At 36.8% G+C, this 22,491-nt stretch overlaps 3 protein-coding genes across 9 annotated transcripts; all 3 read left to right on the top strand.

Annotated features, from left to right (window-relative positions):
* Window positions 1-536: 536 nt before the first annotated feature.
* LOC131951171 (quinone oxidoreductase) lies at window positions 537-2,038 on the top strand (the record flags this gene model as incomplete). The annotated part of the gene is given in 4 exon segments (XM_059313496.1): window positions 537-686; window positions 948-1,049; window positions 1,223-1,321; window positions 1,639-2,038. Coding segments are annotated over 4 exon segments (519 nt in total), but the record flags the coding sequence as incomplete, so codon positions are not given.
* A 1,933-nt stretch (window positions 2,039-3,971) lies between these two features.
* Window positions 3,972-9,620, top strand: LOC131951175 (ankyrin repeat domain-containing protein 50-like). The gene is made up of 6 exons (XM_059313509.1): window positions 3,972-4,175; window positions 4,683-4,804; window positions 5,213-5,362; window positions 5,721-5,954; window positions 6,319-6,442; window positions 6,676-9,620. The coding sequence occupies exons 2-6, from the start codon at window positions 4,735-4,737 to the stop codon at window positions 8,219-8,221; spliced, it is 2,124 nt and encodes a 707-aa protein (XP_059169492.1). The 5' UTR covers window positions 3,972-4,175; window positions 4,683-4,734; the 3' UTR covers window positions 8,222-9,620.
* Window positions 9,621-10,318: 698 nt separating this feature from the next.
* LOC131951172 (quinone oxidoreductase) lies at window positions 10,319-20,626 on the top strand. Of its 7 annotated transcripts, XM_059313499.1 has the most exons (11): window positions 10,384-10,406; window positions 14,446-14,502; window positions 14,963-14,976; window positions 15,217-15,326; window positions 16,010-16,162; window positions 16,409-16,572; window positions 18,247-18,298; window positions 18,543-18,692; window positions 18,854-18,952; window positions 19,385-19,480; window positions 19,945-20,626. In XM_059313499.1, the coding sequence occupies exons 3-11, from the start codon at window positions 14,967-14,969 to the stop codon at window positions 20,107-20,109; spliced, it is 999 nt and encodes a 332-aa protein (XP_059169482.1). In that variant the 5' UTR covers window positions 10,384-10,406; window positions 14,446-14,502; window positions 14,963-14,966; the 3' UTR covers window positions 20,110-20,626. The 7 variants fall into 7 exon arrangements, with proteins under 7 accessions (XP_059169483.1, XP_059169486.1, XP_059169484.1 ...); XM_059313500.1 differs by lacking the exon at window positions 14,963-14,976 and having other exon boundaries at window positions 10,319-10,409; window positions 14,447-14,502; window positions 15,203-15,326; XM_059313503.1 differs by lacking the exon at window positions 14,963-14,976 and having other exon boundaries at window positions 10,319-10,409; window positions 14,447-14,502.
* Window positions 20,627-22,491: the final 1,865 nt, after the last annotated feature.

The following is a 22,491-nucleotide window of genomic DNA, read 5'->3' on the forward strand; positions in this document are numbered from 1 at the left end:
TAGAACTGACTGGTACAATTAGGATTGATGGAGACCAGTGGTAACATGATACTTTAGAAAAATAACTTAGGATTACTACCTGCATCAAGGGCTAAAGCCTATACCATGTAATACTACTAGAACCGTGAGATACAGTTGCCATCATGGGCTGCTATTTGTATATGAACTGGCATGGTCGGATGATACGGAAGCTAACTAAAAATCTCGAGTTCTGATCCTGGTATTTGAGTCGGGCGTGAGTCCCTAGGGCGTGAGTCCCTAGGGCGTCTCTTAGTCCACCCATTTCTGATGGGTACCTGACTCGTCGAAGTCACGGAAATATGTAAATTCTACTTACTTAATCAGCCCCGTTGACCTTTAGGTTAAAAAGGGTAACTATACGCGACCACTTATACCATAGCGTTACCCGCTTGTTGTATTATGGGATACTTCAAGTGTTGACTGCATAATACATTTTAGCGATGTTTATGTAAACTGTCCTGTAATTATAATTTGTACCTGACCAGCCAATTAATTCCCCCTGACCTTCTAATCAGGTGGGGATCGCGGCCGTGCAGATCGCCAAGGCCAATGGTCATTTCGTCATAGGCACTGCTGGCACCAAGGCTGGCCTGGATCTTGTCCTGAAGGAGGGCGCCAACTTGGCCTTCAACCACAGGGAGGAAGGTTACATAGAGAAGATCAAGGTCAGTTGACCTCAATGAGATTTTTTTATTTTTTTATATTTTTTCTTTATATATATATATATATATATATATATATATATATATATATATATATATATATATATATATATATATATATATATATATATATATATATATATATATATATATATATATATATATATATATATATTATACAGCGCATCCAATGTGAAATGGACTCATGCAAATATTTATGAATGTTAGGCCCCAGATGATTTGTTTCCGTTACAAAATTTTCAGGAGGCGACGAAAGGTAAGGGTGTTGACGTCATCTTAGAAATGGCGGCTGGTGTCAACTTGACCAAAGATGTGGACCTTCTCGCCAAAAGAGGTCGCATTGTGGTAAGTAGACAAACCGGTTATATTAACAAGATGCATGTTAAAATATATTCTGTGTATTAAAAAAAAGGGAGGAATGGGGTGGTAAGGTTTATCCATTGCATTACGTTATTTGCTATCACATTCATTCATTCATGCATTGATCTATTTAAAGTTTTGTTTTATCACGTGTCAAGGTCATTGGGTCCCACGGTCCGGTAGAAAACTTTCACCCCCAGTCACTCATGCTTAAAGAGGTGAACGTCATGGGCGTGGCTCTAATGACAGCGACAGAGGTGAGGACACGCCTACATTAGTTTGTTGGATGTTAAGTCCGTGTGTAGCCGTGTTTGTGTGTCGACCTGATATTTTTATGTCTACACATCAGATGGTCTCTACAACTTTTCGTTTGCTGTTTTCTGTGTTTCTGAGTTTTTTTTTTTTTTTTTTTTTTTGTTGACACTATGATATGTATATGTGCTTCGACATCTTTAATGTGGTGTTTTAGTGACTCTTGACAACTGCCCAGTTGGTCTCTTGACATCTGCTCGCCGGAATGATGGTCTCTTGACATCTTGTTCGTGTCTTGAAATTGAAATCTGTCTTATTGCAGGAGGAATGGACGCAGGTCAAGAACGGAGTTGAAAGCTTGCTGAAAAAAGGTGTTTTAAAGCCAGTCATAGCTAAAGAATATAAACTGGGCGAGGCCGCGCAGGCGCAAATAGACATCAAGAGCAACTCGGGAACTCTGGGGAAGATTGTGTTAGATGCAACTAAATAATATTTGTTTCGTTGAAATTAAAAACAATTTTCTTTTTACCATTTTATGACAGCGAGACATGGAAATAGAAAGGAAATGTTATTGTGATTTTGTATATTTTTATATAAATTTTTAGCGCACTTGTTTATTGGTTACTGATACAAAAGTCTTTTATAACACGCCTTTATATTGCAACTGTGTTTGTGTTGTGGTGACCTATTTAACCAACGACAATAAAAAAATCTATTAAACTTTCATTAGTATACTACTATGTATAATAAAAGTTTGAATTATTATAAAACAATTACATCTTTGTTTTATTTTGCTTTTTTATTAGTCTAATTAAATCAATTATAGCTGTTAAGAAGTGTTTCTTTCAGGCATCTCTTCAGGAAATAGCACTGGTTCCCCCCCCCCCCCCCCCCACCACCACCAACCACGCCTTGCGACGCCTCTGAACTGAGAATACGTTTTGAAAATGTTTGCCTGTATCATTATAACTTTCTTACATGCATGCATGACATTTTACAATACCAAAATACATCGTTTTTAAATGTATATGATGATGTTGAAAGAGGTAAAATTGAGAAAATAAAGGAGGAATGTCGTGTCCTGAAAAAAATATTTAAAGGATTAGAAAATATTAACAAACAAAACAACAGTTCGTTAAAAATATAGAGGTTGTTTTGATAAACTCCAATGTAAACAGGCTTGGTTTTTAAAAGTTTGAACATTTGGAGACTAGGTCCACAACATGCCAGGAGGGAGAAGAAGGGAAAGACGACTCTGGATGGATGACATCAAGGATTGGAGTGGCAGTGGACAGAAAGAGATGGCGGAGAATTATGGGCAACTGTGATGATTATCATAATTATGATGATGGGGATGTATATGATTATCATCATGATGATGATAGTGATGATTATCTGATGATTATGATGATGGTGATGATGATGATGATTATCATAATTATGATGATGGGGATGTATATGATTATCATCATGATGATGATAGTGATGATTATATGATGATTATGATGATGGTGATGGTGATGATGATGATTATCATAATTATGATGATGGGGATGGTGATAATTATTATCATCATGATGATGATAGTGATGATTATATGATGACTATGATGATGGTGATGATGATGGTGATGATGATGATGATTATCATAATTATGATGATGGGTATGGTAATCATTATCATCATGATGATGATAGTGATGATTATATGATGATAATGATAATGGTGATGATTATGATGATGATGATTATGATGATGATTGTGATGGTGGTTGTGATGGTGATGATGATGACGACGATGGTGATGATGATCCACAACGGTACCGAAAATAGGAAGCACCTAGCGTAGGTTTAAGCTATAGGCTATGCTAGGCGCATTGTTTTGCACAAGAGCTAAACTGCGTAAAGTAATACAACTCTCTTTATACCAACCGATTCAATACTAATCTCAGCGACTGTATAAGTATAGGTCTGCTTTATACCGTTTAGGGGTCATCCATAAATGACGTCACGCTTTTTTGACGATTTTTACCTCCCCCCCCCCCTCCCCTCCGTCACACGTCGTCACAAAAAGCCAGACCCCCCCCCCCCCTAAAATGACGTCACACCTCAGCCTACAACCCCCCCCCCCCTCTCAAAATTGCAGTTGAATTTTTTTTTAAACATCGATATTTCTTCTAAAATGTTGTTTGCAAACTGTCAAAATAGAGTATTTTAATCAATTCCTATTACAATTTATTAAAACAGTTTTCTAAAACGCGAAATAACGTCTAAAATTCGTTTACTAACATTGCTTTTTTATAATGCAAAAGTGTGACGTCGCACCACCTGAGCCCCCGCCCCTCCCCCTCATCACACACCGTCACAAAATTACGGACCCCCCCCCCCCTCCCCCCTACGAGTGTGACGTCATTTATGGACGACCCATTAACCGTGATAATGCACAAATCTGCAGGGAAGTAAAAAAAAAAAAAAAACTCCTGAAATCGAGAAGTTCTCAAATGTTTATTTTTAATACACTCGTGCTCATTGTAAGCATTAAAACATTTAACAAGTACGATAACACAAATAATAATGTGTTTATTGTTTTGCTAAAAATAATGTTTTTATTTTTCAAAATAGTTTGTCAGTCTGCGGCAACTAGACTCGTAAAGTTGATTAGCAAGGGAAAGCACTCACTTTTTAAATCGCAACTTGTTTACAATTTATTGTAAACGGCGCATTCAGTGGCGTATATTTATTTTAAAAATTTAAGGATATTAATATCCACCCTTTGAATATATGGTAAAACGAGCCCCCGACCTCACCTAAACCAACTGGCGGGCTAGTTCACTTGCTGCATAGAGTTAAGGGCTAAAGGGTAAAGTGAAATTATAAAATTAAAACAAACCCCCCCTTCCCCCCCTCCCGCCTAAACTAAAACTCCTAAAAAAACTAAAATTTAAAAATGCCAATCAATGGCCCTGCCCTTATCATTAAGTGATTAATCCTAATCGAGGCTATAGGCATAATATTTTATTATTTTTTTTCATTTTGAAAATGTAAAAAATAATAAGAAAATGATTTTCTGCTAGATTCTAGATCTAGATCTAGCTCACAGAAATATTTACCAGATCTCTAGAACTTAGGCTTAAACTTAATTATTTACCAATAGGCCCTACCTATTGTATTCATATTTATTTACATGGCTGAATCATGTTAGCAGACACTGTTTCAAAATACGATTTAGAGTCAAGCAGTGGCCTGTATTATTATAGTGGAAAAAGTTTATTTTCAAAAATAAAATACATTTTAGTAAGTAAATGAAGAATTTAGAATGAAAATACATTGGTTATTATTATTATTATGTACGTTTTCTGATTAACAGGACAGCAACTTCCTAAACACACAGAAAATGTCATGTTGCCACTGAAAGAATAATGGCCGACTCCCACTCCCAGAACTTCAGGAGAGTGAATCTCTGCTCACCTGCTGGAGGGATCTACATAGGTAAATACCTGCACTACCACATTGTTGCATTATTATTATCATCTTTACACATCGCTTCCCTAGAATTAGACTGTTCCAACACCATTTTTAAAAATTTATACACCATTGTGTTCTAAATCCAACAAGGCATCATGGCAAAACATTTCGTGGCTGTATCTCTCACCATTATTACAGAAAACTTTATTTTCACAAAGTTCTTAATACAGAAATGTTAAGGAAAACTAAACTTTAAAGCCTTGTGGTGAACATTTTTGAAAAGTGGAACTAGAACAATCTTGTTCTAGGGAAGCGATCTCTTTTGCCATTGGTTGTCCAAAGCTAACTTTGTTTAATGTTCTATCTTATCTGTTGTTTAATTGGTTTAAAGTTTAAAATTGTATTATTTTTTCTTTATCTTCTTACCTTTAGAATATGGAGCTGAAGACCCCTTCTCTCAGTTGACCAAAGCCTTGTTGACCTCTGACTTTGAACATCTGACCTATCTGCTGGACTTAGGGCTGGATCCTGATTCCAGAGATGAAGATGGCAACACACCATTGATGATAGCGGTCAAGGAAAGTCAGTGACCTTTCACCTTAGCTTTGATAATATGCTCAATTGTTAATTTTATAAATGCTACAAAATATTTGGCATAATATGAGATGGGCAACCCTTAGCAAATTAGCTTGAAAGCATTTTTTTAAAATGATGTTAAACAGCTTTTGTTACCTAAATAGAAATTTAATAATTTACCTACACAATTTCAATATTCTTGTAATTAATTGGGTTAAACAAAACTTTTAATAGATCTTACAAAAATTATACAAGCGTTTATAGTTTGTAAAAATAGTATACAAAATAAAAAGAGAAATATATTTAACAATTCCATGATCATTTCTGCTTTGGATTTTTAATTCACCTTTTACTTCCCTGACAGGGTGTGAGATGTCATTAAACATTCTGATCAGCTACGGGGCAAGCGTCAATGTTTGCAACAATGAAAAGGAGACGCCCCTGATGCTGGCGGGCTGGGATGGCAACATGTGGTCTGTGGAGATGCTGCTGAAGAATGGGGCGGACCCCAACTCTGTCGAGTGCAAGAAAGGCACCGCCTTGATCCAGGCTGTCAAGCGCAGGCATAAGGAAGTTGTTAGAATGTTGATCAGTGCTGGTAAAACTAACTTTTTTTTGTTGATTCAGCCTGCGTATGCTAGTATACATTTTTGTCACACTTTTTGTAAATGTATATTTTAACTACTGATATTAATAATTATTTAACTAAAATAAATTAAACAATTACCATTATTAGATATTTTGAGTTTCAAGCTAGTAAATGTATTATCAATTTATTCCCATGCCTTCCTGAATGTATATCTAGTGATACATGCGAAGAATAGTAAAGCAATCTTGTTGAATAATTAAATCAGCTGTTTATTAAAAGTCTAGCAACCCAGATACATGTTCACTTTTAAATCAATGAATATTTGTTACCTTTGTAAAACACTTGTAGACTAATGAATGTATCTACGACACAGGGGCAGGGATAGACTTGTCTGACCAGTACAGCTTGACCGCTGTGTCCTACGCTGTCAATGCCAGTGAAACTGACCTGGTGGAGATGTTGTTGAAAGCTGGGGGTAATCCTAATGCCACAGACAGGTGAGATAACACATTGAACACAATGCCACAGACAGGTGAGACAACACATTTACTCTATAGCTAAACAATCCAAAATCTCTTACATTAGTGAAACTGTCAGCATCAATATTTAGCTTATTTTAACAGTTACCATCTAACTACCAATCAATCACCAATGAAAAAGTATAGATTTTTACACTACACAGCACCTAAGGTTTAAAAAGTTAAGTAACATTTTCAAATATTGGTTTCAGGTTCCGCTGCAACGCTTTAATAAGAGCTGCCGATGCTGGACGTGACGAAATCGTCCAGATTTTACTGCGCTACAAGGCTGACGTTCACTCCCCAACCAAGTACGGGGACACGGCCCTAACATACGCCAGTCAGTTCTGCCAGGCTCGGACTGTCCAGCTCCTCATTGACAGCGGCTCGAAGATTAATCACGCAAACGATCGCGGGGAAACTGCCTTACATCTGGCGGCAGACAGAGGTCGTGCTGATGTCATTAGAGTTCTGTTGACAGCCGGTGCAGATCTTAACATCAAGAAACAGGACGGAAACACGGCCCTAATGTCTGGCGCTAGACGCAGCTCTGATGTTGTTAAAGAGTTGATCAATGCTAGAGCAGATCTCAACTTGAAGAATTCTTCAGGTCACACCGCGCTGTTGATTGCTGCCACCTGGGGGCCATTCGAGGCCGTTGTTAACCTACTTGAAGCTGGCGCTGACCTGGAGATGGCGTCTAATGAAGGTGAGACTGCGCTAATGAGTGCAGCCAGGTGCAACAGAAACAAGGCAGTGCTTCACCTGTTGAAGTCAGGTGCCAAGGTTGATCTGGTGCACCGAGATGGAACTTTGAACTCTGTGTTGATGTACATTTGCAGGTTTTGTCTGACGGACACAGCGCTCTACCTGCTGGAGAACAGGAAGCCAGCTGAGCTCATGCTCAACCACGCCAACTCCGTGGGTCACACGGCCCTGACCTACGCCTGCTCGTGTGAAAACCCCCAGGTTGTGAGGTTGTTGATTGAACTCGGTGCCAAGGTCAATGTCCGAACCAATTACATGGACACGCCCCTAATACTAGCCACCAAGTTCAGCGACCTGCTGACTGTTCAATATTTAACCGACGCTGGAGCAAAGATTAACGTTTTAAACAAGGGCTACCAAACCCCTTTACTGAACGCTGTCAAACGAGATCGAATAAATATGGTCCAACTTCTTCTTTGGAGAGGTGCCTCGGTGACCATGGAGCTCCATTACGCAACTTTGCAGGGTAAAGGCGAGGCTGTGCAGGTCTTGATGCAGAACGGTGCAGCGCCAACCGTTCAGAGCGTGGAGATGTTCTTCACGGACCAAGCAGCACAGTCCTCTGGTCATTACCCTCAGGGAGCTCATCATTCTGGCCAGGATTTTTCAATGTTTGACTACCAACTCTCTCCACTGTGCATAGCACTGCTGTCTGGCCACCCAGACATTGCCAGGTTTTTCCTCACCAACTGGTTCCTCACAACATTTGATACCTCACATCTCATCAACAGTCGTTGCTTTAGGCAACTTTTGGTCAATAAAAACCTTGACACGTGTCTAGAGATTCTGGACAACATCTCCTCTCATCCCTGGAGACTTCAGACACTGAGTTTTGTGTCAGGCTCCACCATAATGGGGGATGGGCCGGACAGGGCGGAGAACATCCAAAAGCTCAAGTTGCCAGATTTCTTCCAGAGGAGATTCCAATTTCGAGACTGCTCAGCATTTAGTGATAGAAGCAACTGGAAAGATGTTTCTTATACTGTGTAGGTTGATGTATCTTCTACCTGTAGTAGTTGTAGTATGCTGATTGCTGTTTAATACAAGCAAATTTTTCTCTACGTCTCTAAAACATGAAGCAAAATGCAGTTTTTGAATGAATGGTATGTTTTCTCACTCATTTATGTAAAATTTATTTAGTATTTTACTATTATGTTAGTTCTCTGTTTATGTTAGTTACTAAGTTTTATTGTTAAAAAATCACATCAAGTTTATTCAAGTTATGTGAAAGTGTGATATTATTATGTTTTCAGTATTAATATATTGTAGAACTAAACAAAAGAAATTTTAAATACTATGTATTTGTATGTTTATATTTTTTTATATAATATATGTAAAGATCACAAAATGCTCTCTATTTCATCACTATCTGAAACATACCACAAAGAAGTTTCCAATCATTACAAATTTGTGCAGCTTAGGTTTGAAGATTTGTTTACAAACCCTCAAAGAATAGAAACAATAATGTCCTAATCATTTTTTACTTCAACAGCCCACTATTGTTTTTAAATGTTATTACATTTTTAAACATGTTGATTTTATTAAACTTGAGGAATTTTTTTTTTTTTTTGGAAAAACAATGTGTTACTGGTCCTTCATAATTTGGTAAATTAGATCTCGATCAGTTTTTGTAAACTACATCAGATATTATATAAGACTGATAAATGCACTTTACTTTTATAAAAATTTCAGTTTTTGATTTGAGTTCTGGTGGGTTTTTTTTTTATTTTAATCTTTGTAGCTTGAAACCATTTTGTAAAACAAAATCTATTTACTTAACTGTTAATAAAAGGTAAAAATTATAATACAGCAGAAAATGTATTTAGTTGGACTATATTCTTCTCTACTGAGGTTTTGTTGGTCATATTTTATGAAATGCACCAAACAAAACAAAAGTTATTGTTTATATTAATCATCCTGACAAATACCTAAGGTTGAATTTCAATTGTTGCATTTTTTAAAACTCTCTTGTATGTTAAATTTATTTTGAGTATGCATTTAACTAACTTCTGGTCAGTGAAATGTATTTTGCAGATAACAAATAACACCCTTAAAAAAGTTACTTTTACAATTATTACCTTCTACTTCTACTGATGTATTTTAATTAATGAACCACATCAGACACAAATAATTCAGTAGATGTATATGAGTTATATTCTATAAACTTCTGTACAAGTTTTATATATATAAGTGGTTGTTAAATTAAAATTTGAATATTTTATACATTTTTTACACAAAGTCTAAGTGATGCAACTATTAAAAAATGTAAATAAAAAAGTGAACCAAGTTGCTTGACTATTGTATCATCATTCAAATAAAGTTTTCCTAATTTGTAGGTCGTTCTGTTTTATATTTAACACAGTATCATAAACTTAAGGGTAGTTGTGTTTTAACAGTCTCATACAGTCTCATACAATCATAATTTTTCTCTGTTTAGACTATTGCCATGTTTTTTTTTTTGGTCTAAAACTAAGCAGTGGGCAGTGATGTCATATGATCAAATTTAAAAAAAAAAACTTTTCCAAAGCTGTTGAAGTTTTTAATTTGCTGCTTACTTGTATTGTTTTATTTATCTGTACTGTTTACTGTTTTAGATAAACTATAAATAACAATTTTAGTCAATTTCACCCAGTCTCTTGACATTTACATTGCCACATGCAATTGCAGTTACAAAAACTGATGTTTTAGTTAGGGATGGAGCACATATTATTTCTGTCATACCAGGAGTTAAAAAAAAATCACATAATGTGTTTCTTTACTAATGACAGGGGTGTAAAATTACGAGAGAGAAAAAATCAATACGAAAAAATAAAATTTTAGTATTTTATATTTATATTTCTGGAGAATATGGAATACCCCCCCCCCCCCTCCATACACACACACATAACTTTCAACATTCAACCTATGAATCTTACTTTGGTTTATTGATGAAGATTCTATTTTTTCTTAGTCAAATACTTTGCATAATCCATTAGATCTGGAATATTATATCTATATTTTCTATGTCTAGTATCTTTAACTAGATTTAGGTGGATTACGGTAACTAGTAAATGCATGCAAAATGAAATTTTCAAAACACGTCGGTGACCTATGACCTTAACCTTTGCCTTTACAAATTGCTTGAGTTGCTGAATACTGACGATAGGCCTAGTGAGATTCAGTGAAAGACTTCTCTCTGGTATAGAATCTAGATCTAGATAGATCAAGATTTAGATTCTAGTATAGACTAGTATTTAAGTGTAGCACTTAAATGCCAATTGCCGATTTTTTTTTTCTAAAATCTTGATTCTAGACTAGAATCTACACTCTACAGACAAGCAGTTGCAAACACGGCTAACTTTGAACTGTTAGACTACTAGACTAGTAACAGTGTTACTCAGTTGACAGTTACCGTGCTCTTACACTTCTTGAGACTTTACTTTTAGTTTTGTCTTTAGTAAAACTTTGGTTTCGGTTTAGTTAGATTAGATCTAAATCTAGACCTAGTAACTTACTTGTTAGATCTAGCTAGAATCTAGACTAAAATCTAGAGTATTCTTGAGTCTATCATTTTATGTGATTTTATTCATTTATCATGACAATTGACCAGACTGTCTAGTAACTAGATCTAGATATCTAGATCTAGACCTAGTAGCTACATCTAGATCTAGTTAGTACCAAACCCCCACCCACTCTGGGATAAATAATAATAATACATTTCTCTTCATTTAGTTAGAAAAATATCCTAAGTGGGTTTGGTGCAGCCTTTCATTCCCACGTTTTCTTTAACTTGCTTTCTCTGTTTGTTTGTCTTTCCAATCAAATCTTGCGATCGAAATTTCTGGCACTTCCCAGTTAGCTAGCGCGCTGAAATTTTCAGGGAAGCTTTCTTTTGGATGACCATAGAATATGCAATTGTTATTATTACTAAATTGATCAATGGAAACATTTTATTGAGCATTTTAGACCGCTATAGAATCTATATATATAATTCTCCTCTGCGAGCCATTAGAAAAAAAAAAACGAGCGACGCGTACCTCGCGCGCAGTGAAGCGAACGATCCCACGTCGCCACAGGCTTAGGGGCAGATAATTTAGTTTGAACCGAGTTTAAAGTTACAGGAGGTTGGCCAGTTTGGGGGAGACGATATGGTAGAGTGGTTGGGCACACGATTGCTATCCCACTCGACACGGGTTCAAATCTATGTGTTCTAGTCAGTAACGTATTCACACAACAAAGCCATTGGCCAAATTTCAGACGCGGCCAGATTGATAAAGACATTCCCGACTTAAGCATTGACTTTGGACCAGATGGAATCCATCGGATTTTTTGGTGTTCGTCCTTTGTGAGTGTTTGTCTTCGTTTACCCAAAACAAAAGTGAATGCGAGAAGATAAAATCGATAGCAAGATTTTAATGCAAACAAACAGACAAAGACTAAAAAGTAGAAAATAATAATCATTAAAAAAGTTTTTAAAAACCCACGTTTTCTGATTGAACTAAAAAGTAGAAAATAAACGCTATACATCACAATAATGCAAGCGATCACTCTACTATAAGCGATCAAAAACGTGGGGCGCCGTGATTTTCTTACAGTTTCTAATACTGTTGACTCTCTACAAGCTCCCTAATAAAAGTCAATAGTATTATCTAATCAATAGTAATATAACTTTTACTTCGGCGCCCCACGTTTTTCATCGCTTATAGTAGAGTGATCGCTTGCATTATTGTGATGTATAGCGTTTATTTTCTACTTTTTAGTTCAATCAGAAAACGTGGGTTTTTAAAAACTTTTTTAATGATTATTATTAGTGAATAAGCACAGTGCACATATGTGAGTCTGTATGCCTGCCTAGGGTATCATACTGTTTGGTCTCATTAGATAAACTGCTCAATAATGGAATCAGATTGTTTTTTCATTATCAGGAGTTTTTCTTTTTTTACAATGAAACCAAGTATCAGGCTATAAGTATAAGTAACTGGTTTTTTTTAATCGGAATGACTACTCGGAAAAAGATGTTTCGGCAGAAAATATGAAACTCAATAGTTCTGCGCATGTGCAGTGACCTAAATAATAATAGCTGTGCTAGGGTTAGGGTGCTGCAGTTTGTAAACACCATAGAAAACATCGCCACAATTGAAAGCGGTAGTTTCTCTCTATTGCGCATGCAGCCACATGCATATCTTTTTCCAGCTAGAATCTTATGTGCAACTCACCTGCTTTTTTACCTGAAATTTTAAAAATTAACCAAATGAGATTTTCCCATTTGTAGGCCTAATTGTGCAAGAAATCTACAAGTTTTGACAAATCTTGATGTTTTACACCTTCCTGAGTAAAAAAAAACAGTTTTGCAGGCTTGTTTGTCTGTGTGTACGTGAACACGACAACTTGAGCAACATTTCAGTTTGAGTTAGCTTCACAAAATTTCTTACAATTTTTTTACTTAGTCCTCTTTGCTCCTTATGGAGCATAGGGCCTCCACCATTTCCTTCCATTTCTTCCTATCCTCGGTTATTAATTTTGACATCTCCCAAGACATCCCTATTGGCTTCAGTTCTTCAAGAAGACTCCGCCTCCCGGTCTGTCTTGGGCGCCCTCTCTTCCGCTTTCCCTGGGGGTTCCACTCAAGCGCTTGGTGTGTAACATTTGTGTGAGCCTTTCGCAGTGTGTGACCCACCCAGCGCCACTTCCTCCTTCTTATTTGCACACCTATAGGCTCCTGCCTAGCTTTCCTCCATAGTTCCAAGTTCGGCACTTTGTCCTGCCATCTCAGTTTCAGTATCTGTCTAAGGCATCTATTCATGAAGGTCTGTATCTTTGCTGTGCTTGCCTTGGAGACTCTCCATGTCTCTGCTCCATACAGCAGAACTGCCTTGACATTAGAGTTAAATATCCTAATTTTTGTGGTAATGGAGATGGCCGAACTTTTCCATATGGGTCGCAGGACTGTGAAAGCGCAGCAGGCTCTATTAACTCTAGCGCGTATGTCCTCCTCTGTGCCTCCCGTTTTGCTGATCTTGCTGCCAAGGTAGACAAACTCTTGCACACCATTTACCTGTCTTCCGTCTATTGACACTGGAGCCTCCTGTTTATTGTTAATTCTCATCATTTCCGTCTTTTCTTTGTTGATCTTCAGACCTACGCGCTGCGAGATGGCTCCTAATGCATCAACTTTTTCTTGCATGTCCTGTGCGAGAGTATACAAAAGTATTAGGGCCTATAAATTACTATAATAATTTCTAAATTTGTAGTTCAGTTTCAACTTTTGAGCATTTTCCAGAAACCCTTAGTGGTACTTTTTCTCTAAACCTGAAAACCATTAAGTTGGGTGTAAAAAATTGTATGAATAATTATTTGATTGTATGAGCAGGTTTCTATCAATTTTTGTATGGTTTCTAGTAATTGGAATAGAATGTAAAGGTTTTGTGTCCACATCACATTTTACCAACACTGAAAAACATTTATTTTTGCTTGAGGCTTACTTAATAGTAAAAAGAGTCCATTTAGATTCTAGTAGTTCGCAGGCAGCACTTTTTAGTCATTCTGTATGGCATGGTTGGATGGTAGAGGAAACGCCAATGAAGTCTCTAATTTGGATGCTGGATATGAGACAATAACGATGCCCCTGATTCCACCCAGCTTTGATTGTGTACCAGACTGAACTTAGAGAAGATTTAAATGGTTGGGTATAGAACTAGCCACACTTTCCCTTAATCAGCTACAGGTCTACCAAGATCTCAGAAACAGAAACTAATTTTATTTTTTAAGTCTGATAATATAAAAATTGCTAATCTTATTATAGTCTTTACACATGTTAACTATTGTTACTAAGACAAAATTGGTATTGAATTGTAGGCCCTAGAACATGTTAGTGTTAGTGAATTAAGGCTGGTACAATTAAGAAGTTTTAAAAAGTGTTCAATGCGCCTGCATTCATTTAAGACTCAACTAAAACTATTTTATTTATCTGTTAATGATTTAGCTTTTTTTTTGTTTATTCATAGTTTATCAGTTGATTATGGAGTAGGTGAAGTATAGATCACCCTGTTCCTGGGGTCACAAACATGTATTTTCACAATTATTTTAGCGCAGTCAGCTCTAGTAAAATTATCAGCAAACCATGACCTACAACACTCTCTGCCACAACAGACTTGTACAAATCTAAATGGTAAAAATTGCTTTGTCATGGTACTTTCACATATAAGTAGGCTTACACCAAGAAATTTTATGTTTCAGACATTTTATTGACTTGGCTGTAGAGGTCAAAGGTCCATACAGTGATATTACCTCAGGTAACTTGTTAGCTATTATTACTTTATTGCTCTCATGCTCTCTTTTTTACTCTAAGGTTGCTGTATCATTGACAGCATATGTTATTATTAAAATACAACTACAACTATGCTATTTATTTTATTTTATTAAATATTATTGTAAATTCATATTTTGTTTTGAATTTATTTCAAACTGTATACTAAAATCAAAGTTTCAAACTTTAGCCCACAAATTGTAGATTAAAAACTTTATTATATCAGGGAATGTTTTATTTTATAACAAGTGCTTGCTATCTGTGCACATCAGACCAAGAATACACCAGACGAGTAGAGTCATTTTGTAAAAATTCTGATTTGTTAGTTTGATGATCCTCCTTAGAGTGGCACATCACACCATTTTGTAAAAATTCTGATTTGTTAGTTTGATGAGCCTTGGTAGAGCGAAACATCACATTATTTTGTAAAAATTCTGATTTGTTAGTTTGATGAGCCTTGGTCAAGTGGGGCATCACATCATTTTGTAAAAATTCTGATTTGTTAGTTTGATGAGCCTAGGGCGAGTGACACATCACACCATTTTGTAAAAATTCTGATTTGTTAGTTTGATGAGCCTAGGGAGAGTGACACATCACATCATTTTGTAAAAATTCTGATTTGTTAGTTTGATGAGCCTAGGGAAAGTGACACATCACATCATTTTGTAAAAATTCTGATTTGTTAGTTTGATGAGCCTAGGTAGAGTGACACATCACATCATGAAAGCCATCAGAGTGGCCAAGTTTGGGGGTGTAGAGAACCTCAAGTTGGAGGAGAACATTCCCATACCTACACCAGCTGCTAATGAGGTACCTGTCTTTCATTATCATTAAGATTTTTTACCTAATGAAATCATTATTAAAATTAAAAGCATGTGAATACATTAAAAATATTATAAATATTTGAGGTGTTAGAACATTAAACATGAATCTGGACAAAGCTGTTCAGTCTTAGTTTTTAAATTACCTTTCATTTAAATGCCAATTTTTGTGTTTAACATAATAGAACTTTTAAAATGTCTGTCTATTGTCTGTGTGTTATCCCATTACTAATTGTTTCCTGTCTTTTGCTCATGTTGTCTGTCTGACCCAGGTGTTGTCTGTCTGACCCAGGTGTTGTCTGTCTGACCCAGGTGTTGTCTGTCTGACCCAGGTGTTGTCTGTCTTACCCAGGTGTTGTCTGTCTGACCCAGGTGTTGTCTGTCTGACCCAGGTGTTGTCTGTCTTACCCAGGTGTTGTCTGTCTGACCCAGGTGTTGTCTGTCTGACCCAGGTGTTGCCTGTCTGACCCAGGTGTTGTCTGTCTGACCCAGGTGTTGTCTGTCTGACCCAGGTGTTGTCTGTCTGACCCAGGTGTTGTCTGTCTGACCCAGGTGTTGTCTGTCTGACCCAGGTGTTGTCTGTCTGACCCAGGTGTTGTCTGTCTGACCCAGGTGTTGTCTGTCTGACCCAGGTGTTGTCTGTCTGACCCAGGTGTTTTCTGTCTTACCCAGGTGCTAATCAAGGTGCTTGCTGCAGGTGTTAACCCAGTAGACACGTACATCAGAAGTGGCACCTACGCCAGAGTCCCCACCCTGCCCTACACACCTGGTCAGGATTCTGCTGGGGTTGTTGAAGCTGTGGGCCCAGGTGTCACCACATTCAAGGTCAGATGGGATTACATTGTTGCCAGCCATCTTTGTTTTTTTTTTACATAGCCACTGGCAGTAACAACATTTAGGTAGTAACTTCATGCAACTAGTTCTAAAGTTTGTGGTCAGACATGACTGTCATGACATAATACATTACTGTCACTGACGGCATATTACTGGTACTAATATGACACAAGACTGACACTGTCATGACACAAAACTGACACTGCCATTTTACATGGTACCTGTGTATGTCCACAGAAGGGGGACAGAGTGCTGACAATGCTGACCACTAGTGGCACCTACGCAGAGTTCACCACGGCCAACGTCCAGTACGTGGCTCACCTACACAAAAGCCTGACATATGAGCAGGGCGCAGGCCTTGGTGTGCCTTACTACACAGCCTACAAGTCACTTTACTTCAGGTAAGGAACAGGGTGGATCTTGTCTTCATTACACACATCGTTTGTGTTCACCACACATTTGTGTTCACCACACACCACGTTTGTGTTCACCACACACCACGTTTGTGTTCACCACACATTTGTGTTCACCACACACCACGTTTGTGTTCACCACACACCACGTTTGTGTTCACCACACACCACGTTTGTGTTCACCACACATTTGTGTTCACCACACACCACGTTTGTGTTCACCACACACCACGTTTGTGTTCACCACACACCACGTTTGTGTTCATTACACACCACGTTTGTGTTCACCACACACCAAGTTTGTGTTCACCACACACCACGTTTGTGTTCACCACACACCACGTTTGTGTTCACCACACACCACGTTTGTGTTCACCACACACCAAGTTTGTGTTCACCACACACCACGTTTGTGTTCACCACACACCAAGTTTGTGTTCACCACACACCACGTTTGTGTTCACCACACACCACATTTGTGTTCACCACACACCACGTTTGTGTTCACCACACACCAAGTTTGTGTTCACCACACACCACGTTTGTGTTCACCACACACCACGTTTGTGTTCATTACACACCACGTTTGTGTTCACCACACATTTGTGTTCACCACACACCACGTTTGTGTTCACCACACATTTGTGTTCACCACACACCACGTTTGTGTTCACCACACACCACGTTTGTGTTCACCACACACCACGTTTGTGTTCACCACACACCAAGTTTGTGTTCACCACACACCACGTTTGTGTTCACCACACACCACGTTTGTGTTCACCACACACCACGTTTGTGTTCACCACACACCACGTTTGTGTTCACCACACACCAAGTTTGTGTTCACCACACACCACGTTTGTGTTCACCACACACCACGTTTGTGTTCACCACACACCACGTTTGTGTTCACCACACACCAAGTTTGTGTTCACCACACACCACGTTTGTGTTCACCACACACCACGTTTGTGTTCACCACACACCACGTTTGTGTTCACCACACACCACGTTTGTGTTCACCACACACCACGTTTGTGTTCACCACACAAGCAAAATATTACTACCTTGAAGAAACAACTAACATTCTGCAAACACAATTAGAGTTAACCCAAAGTTTAAAAGAGCAATATATTTTAAAAAATTGAAAAAATATGGTGGTCCACTAAAACTTAAATAACATAAATTTGTTACATTAGAATCTCATTTAACGAGTTACGCCATAATCTCATGTTATATTTTTACACTATAATCTCATGTAATGTTACACTAAAATCTCATGTAATGGGTTACACTATAGTATAATCTCATGTAACATTTTACACTATAATCTCATGTAATTTGTTCCTCTATAATCTCATGTAATGTGTTCCCCCATAATCTCATGTTATGTGTTCCACTATAATCTCATGTAATGTGTTCCACTATAATTTCATGTAATGTGTTCCTCTATAATGATTATAGAGGAACACATTGCATGAGATTATTAACCTCATGCAATGTGTTACCCTATAATCTCATGTAATGTGTTCCTCTATAATCTCATGTAATGTGTTACTCTATAATCTCATGTAATGTGTTCCTCTATAATCTCATGTAATGTGTTCCGCTATAATCTCATGTAACCTGTTCCTCTATAATCTCATGCTTTACCTCCAGAGCTCAAGCCAAACCAGGTGAAACAGTTCTTGTCCATGGTGCCAGTGGTGCTGTAAGTCTCATCTGTCTTTCCTTTATTGAGGCATTTTTTTTTTAAGTTTTGATCTTGGTATTATAGAACTGTGTGTATACACTACAATGATTGCAACTGTTACTGTTTGTAAAATGTCTGTCCTATAGAAATATCTGTAAGGTGTCTGTCTTATAGAAATATCTGTAAAGTGTCAGTCCTATGGATATGTCTGTAAGATGTCAGTCCTATAAACATGTCATTATGATTCTGCACCTGTCCGTAGGTGGGGCTAGCAGCGCTACAGATTGGCAAGGCCTATGGACTCCGCATGATTGGAACAGCTGGCACCAAAGAAGGGCTAGAGCTGGCTAAACAAAATGGCGCCGAGTTAGTTTTCAACCACAGGGAGGAGGGGTACCAGGATCAAATACTGGTGAGGCTAACAGTTACTATGATATGTACAGTTAGTGTGTGAGAAAGGCTTGTCTGCATGAGAAAAATGTTGCTAAATCTATAGGGCTGGTGTAGAGAAATTGATTTTTTATGTGGATGGTGTGAAGTAAACCTTGACTTATTTGTTTTTACAATGTTCAGAAATCAATTCCGGGAGGCGTGGATGTGGTCCTGGAGATGTTGGCTAATGTCAACTTACAAAATGACCTGAATCTGGTCAACTTCAGAGGAAGGATCGTGGTAAATATTTCGCTCTTTACATAATTTTCAATTCCTGAAATTGTGTTTAATATACATATTATCAAGGACTAAAAATGAAATAAAATTAAACTTAAATATGAAATTTGAAATGCTGAATTTGCAACTGAAAAAACTTTCTGAATTCATATGGGAAGTTACAGTTCAATTTTGCACATTTTGTTTTCTGAATACCTCAAGTATTCATTATGTTTTGTTTTTTAAATTATTGTTTAGTTGTGTTATTTGGATTTGACTGATATTTTATCATGCTTCTTAAGAGTTTTTTACTATGATTTTTTTAAATTGTTTCTTTGAGAATAATGTGACCATGATGTTTTTATCATTTTTTTTTCAAGTTCTTTGACTATTATTTTTTACTCATGTTTCTTTCAGGTTATTTAACCATGATTTGTGTATCATTGTCTCTGTTAGGTTGTTGGCTGCAGGGGTTCTATTGAGATTAACCCTCGCCTGTCCATGGGTAAAGAAAGCAGCATTATGGGGATTGCTCTAATGACCTCCACACCTGTAAGTCCACGTTATTTTTTAAAATATTTATTTTTGTTTATATTTATAAATAAACCTGCTTAAAAAATAGATGCTTATTATTTAACCCTTAAAGCGCGTGCCACGGGGCCTTATGCATTATAAGTTATGTAACAGCAAAGCCACAATCATGACTTGGCGCGCTTTAGGGTTAAACATATCAACACACTTTTATAATTATCACCATCAGCAATACTTTATACATGATAAAAAGTTATGGATATGGTAACTTTAATTTTAACCCTAAAAACTGTTTAACAGTAACAGTGTTGCATTTTATCTAAACCTTTGAAGTTATCTGAACTAAAAATCCGCTGAAATGAAGATGCTGCTTACATTATCTTAGTATCACCTTAATTAATGTAGATAGACTACTATATTTATGAAATACTTTAGTTCAAAACAGAATTGTATGACTGTCATGACAATCGTGTTGTCTGTCATAGGATGAGTGGAAACAAATGCATGCAGCGCTGGGTGCTGGACAGGAAACTGGCTGGCTGTTGCCTCAAGTTGGCAAAACTTACCCGCTGTCTGAAGCTGCGCAAGCACAGCATGATGTCATCAACAACACAGGAACAACTGGCAACCTCATCATCAAACTAGACTGAGAGAAGGGGAGGAATGTCATGGAGGGAGGGGAGGAATGTCATGGAGAATTTTTTTGTTTATGTATTACCACATATTACTTTTGTTATATTTCATATTCAGCAAGTATTATAATTATTGCAATGTAATAAAACAAGTCTCTATTAAAGGATTTTGTTTTTCAATTAATGGCATTCAAATCCTTTAAGTATTTGTTATAATATTAAAGGGGTTTTTTTGATAATTTTTCTCTCAACTTGTTTTATGAGTCAGCATTAGGCATTATTTGTGTTAATTTTCCATGTAAATAATTTAAAAATTTCCCGGTATTTGTGTTTGGTGCTACAACTTTAAAGTGTTTCCTTTGAAATGTTATTTCATTCAGAAAAAACACATGCTGAGATAAACAGTAAGAAAATAGATCTACTGTTAGTAGTTTTTTGAAACTGTACATTGTCATTGTATCTCTATTGCAACGGCATAGTGTTTTTTTCATTAACTATACCAATATTTGGTTAAAATAAATTTTCCTCTAAACAACAGTTTGTTTAATTGTTCATTGACAGCTTTTAACAGCCCTGTTTGAAATATGGATGGGAAAAGTTTCTACGGCAAGGTCATGTTACTTAGATTTAGTGACATTTGTTGTAGGTCTACTAGTATTATCAAAACTTAAAATACTGTTTGACCATTACTACAAAAATTGCTCTAAAGAACTAATGATCCTTTGGGCAGATGAAGTAGAGTTCATATGTTTCTTGACCTCTTCAAATGAAGAGATAGTGACTATTTACCAATTTAGTAACATTTGTTCTCAAACCTGACACATTTTATTAAAAAACAACAACCGGGCATCAATTATTTTTGTCTTGTGATTCATACATACAACAATGACATTATCAATATTATCTACAGGGATGTAAATTGATTCACTTTATTCTACATCTTGTAATTAAATTCATTGAATAAACAAAATTTTTAAGCTTTCACACATATTCGATCAAGGCTAGTTGACTAGTCAATGGTAGATCTAATAGGTCTACTCTCCAACAATGGCTACCTTTTAACTGCCAGATCAACAATCAAACATATCTACCTGATCATTAATCAAACAAGACTACCTTCTAACTACTAATTGATAACCATAACTACCATCTAACTATCTTATCATTCTATGAATGAGTAAATTGGCTGATTACAATGCTTAGGCTGTAGGTCTGGCTATTTTGACAATCTCTTATAGATCTAGTGGAAATGTGCATTGTTGACATTAGGCCATGGCTTGACAAAATGAATAGGCCTAGGTAGAGGCGGGGGTGACACCATTTAGGGGGTGGGGAGGTGACACCATTTAGGGGGTGGGGAGGTGACACCATGGCAAAAATTGCAAAATGTACAGAAAAAAAATGTGTCTGTTCTAGTAATGATTAATTAAACAGTCTTTTAAGCATAAATTGACAATTATTACAAGGGGTGGGGGTGACACCATGACGTAAACGTGCTATAGAGAAAACATTGCTACATCCAACTTTATTATTAACAGACCATAGATAAACATTGTTACTATTAACTCTGCAGTGATGAAAGCTTATGCACATACGTGTACGTGGCATATATTTAAATTATAAGCCTATGTAGGCAGACACAAACATATATAAATATTATTTTATATATAATATACTGTTTCTTTGGGGGGGGGGGTGACACCACGAATTTAGAAGTGATGCTCCTGGTGACACCCGACCTAGCGACGCCACTGACTGGTTACTTACTAAAACTAAAAGTGATATGGAGTCATCCATTTGTTGACAAGAGAAAGGGTCTAAAATTCAGGGTTTTTTTTTGTGGACTTCATAGACAGTTTAGTTAGACCTAGAGTCTAGATCTAGATTCTAGATCTAGATCTAGATCTAGAGTCTAGAATTAGAAATCTAGATTTTAGATCCAGTTTTAAAAAATCTGTTTTTCCTTGTGATTGCGATCCACCGTTAGCTAAAGTTATGCATAGATTTAGATAGATTCATTAGACTGGCTAAGGCTAGATCTAGATTCTAGATCTAGATACTAGATAGATCTAGTAGATATCTAGATATTTAATATCTAGATCTAGATCTAGAAATCTAGATCTAGAATAGTCTAGAATCTAGAATCTAGTCCTGGTCTAGATTTCCAGTTCTAGACATCTAGAATTCTAGATCTATAGAGAATTAATTTATTCACCTGCTGGAAAATCTGAATCTATTTAGTATTTACCCTATGATTTCTAAAACATATCGAACACGGTCGCTAGATTAGACATTAGATTAGACTCAGAGTTTAGATTAATTTACTTAAGTCGATAACAGACTAGAGTCAGTCTAATGCTATAATTTTACTGTTGCCTAAGCTTACTAAAATTATCGACC

This window comes from Physella acuta, unplaced genomic scaffold (genome assembly GCF_028476545.2).
Source record: "Physella acuta isolate Inbredline_101_S28 unplaced genomic scaffold, ASM2847654v3 ptg000803l, whole genome shotgun sequence".
Classification (NCBI taxonomy): domain Eukaryota; kingdom Metazoa; phylum Mollusca; class Gastropoda; family Physidae; genus Physella; species Physella acuta.

What these genes read in the sequence shown, in the direction of transcription:
- LOC131951175 (XM_059313509.1), top strand. Translation starts at nt 4,735, where the DNA reads ATGGCCGACTCCCACTCCCAGAACTTCAGGAGAGTGAATCTCTGCTCA. An exon ending in GATGATAGCGGTCAAGGAAA is followed by an intron (nt 5,363 to 5,720) that starts GTCAGTGACCTT and finishes CTTCCCTGACAG; the next exon opens with GGTGTGAGATGTCATTAAAC. An exon ending in TAGAATGTTGATCAGTGCTG is followed by an intron (nt 5,955 to 6,318) that starts GTAAAACTAACT and finishes TCTACGACACAG; the next exon opens with GGGCAGGGATAGACTTGTCT.
- LOC131951172 (XM_059313498.1), top strand. Translation starts at nt 11,521, where the DNA reads ATGGAATCCATCGGATTTTTTGGTGTTCGTCCTTT. An exon ending in TACAAGTCACTTTACTTCAG is followed by an intron (nt 16,573 to 18,246) that starts GTAAGGAACAGG and finishes CTTTACCTCCAG; the next exon opens with AGCTCAAGCCAAACCAGGTG. An exon ending in CTCTAATGACCTCCACACCT is followed by an intron (nt 19,481 to 19,944) that starts GTAAGTCCACGT and finishes TGTCTGTCATAG; the next exon opens with GATGAGTGGAAACAAATGCA.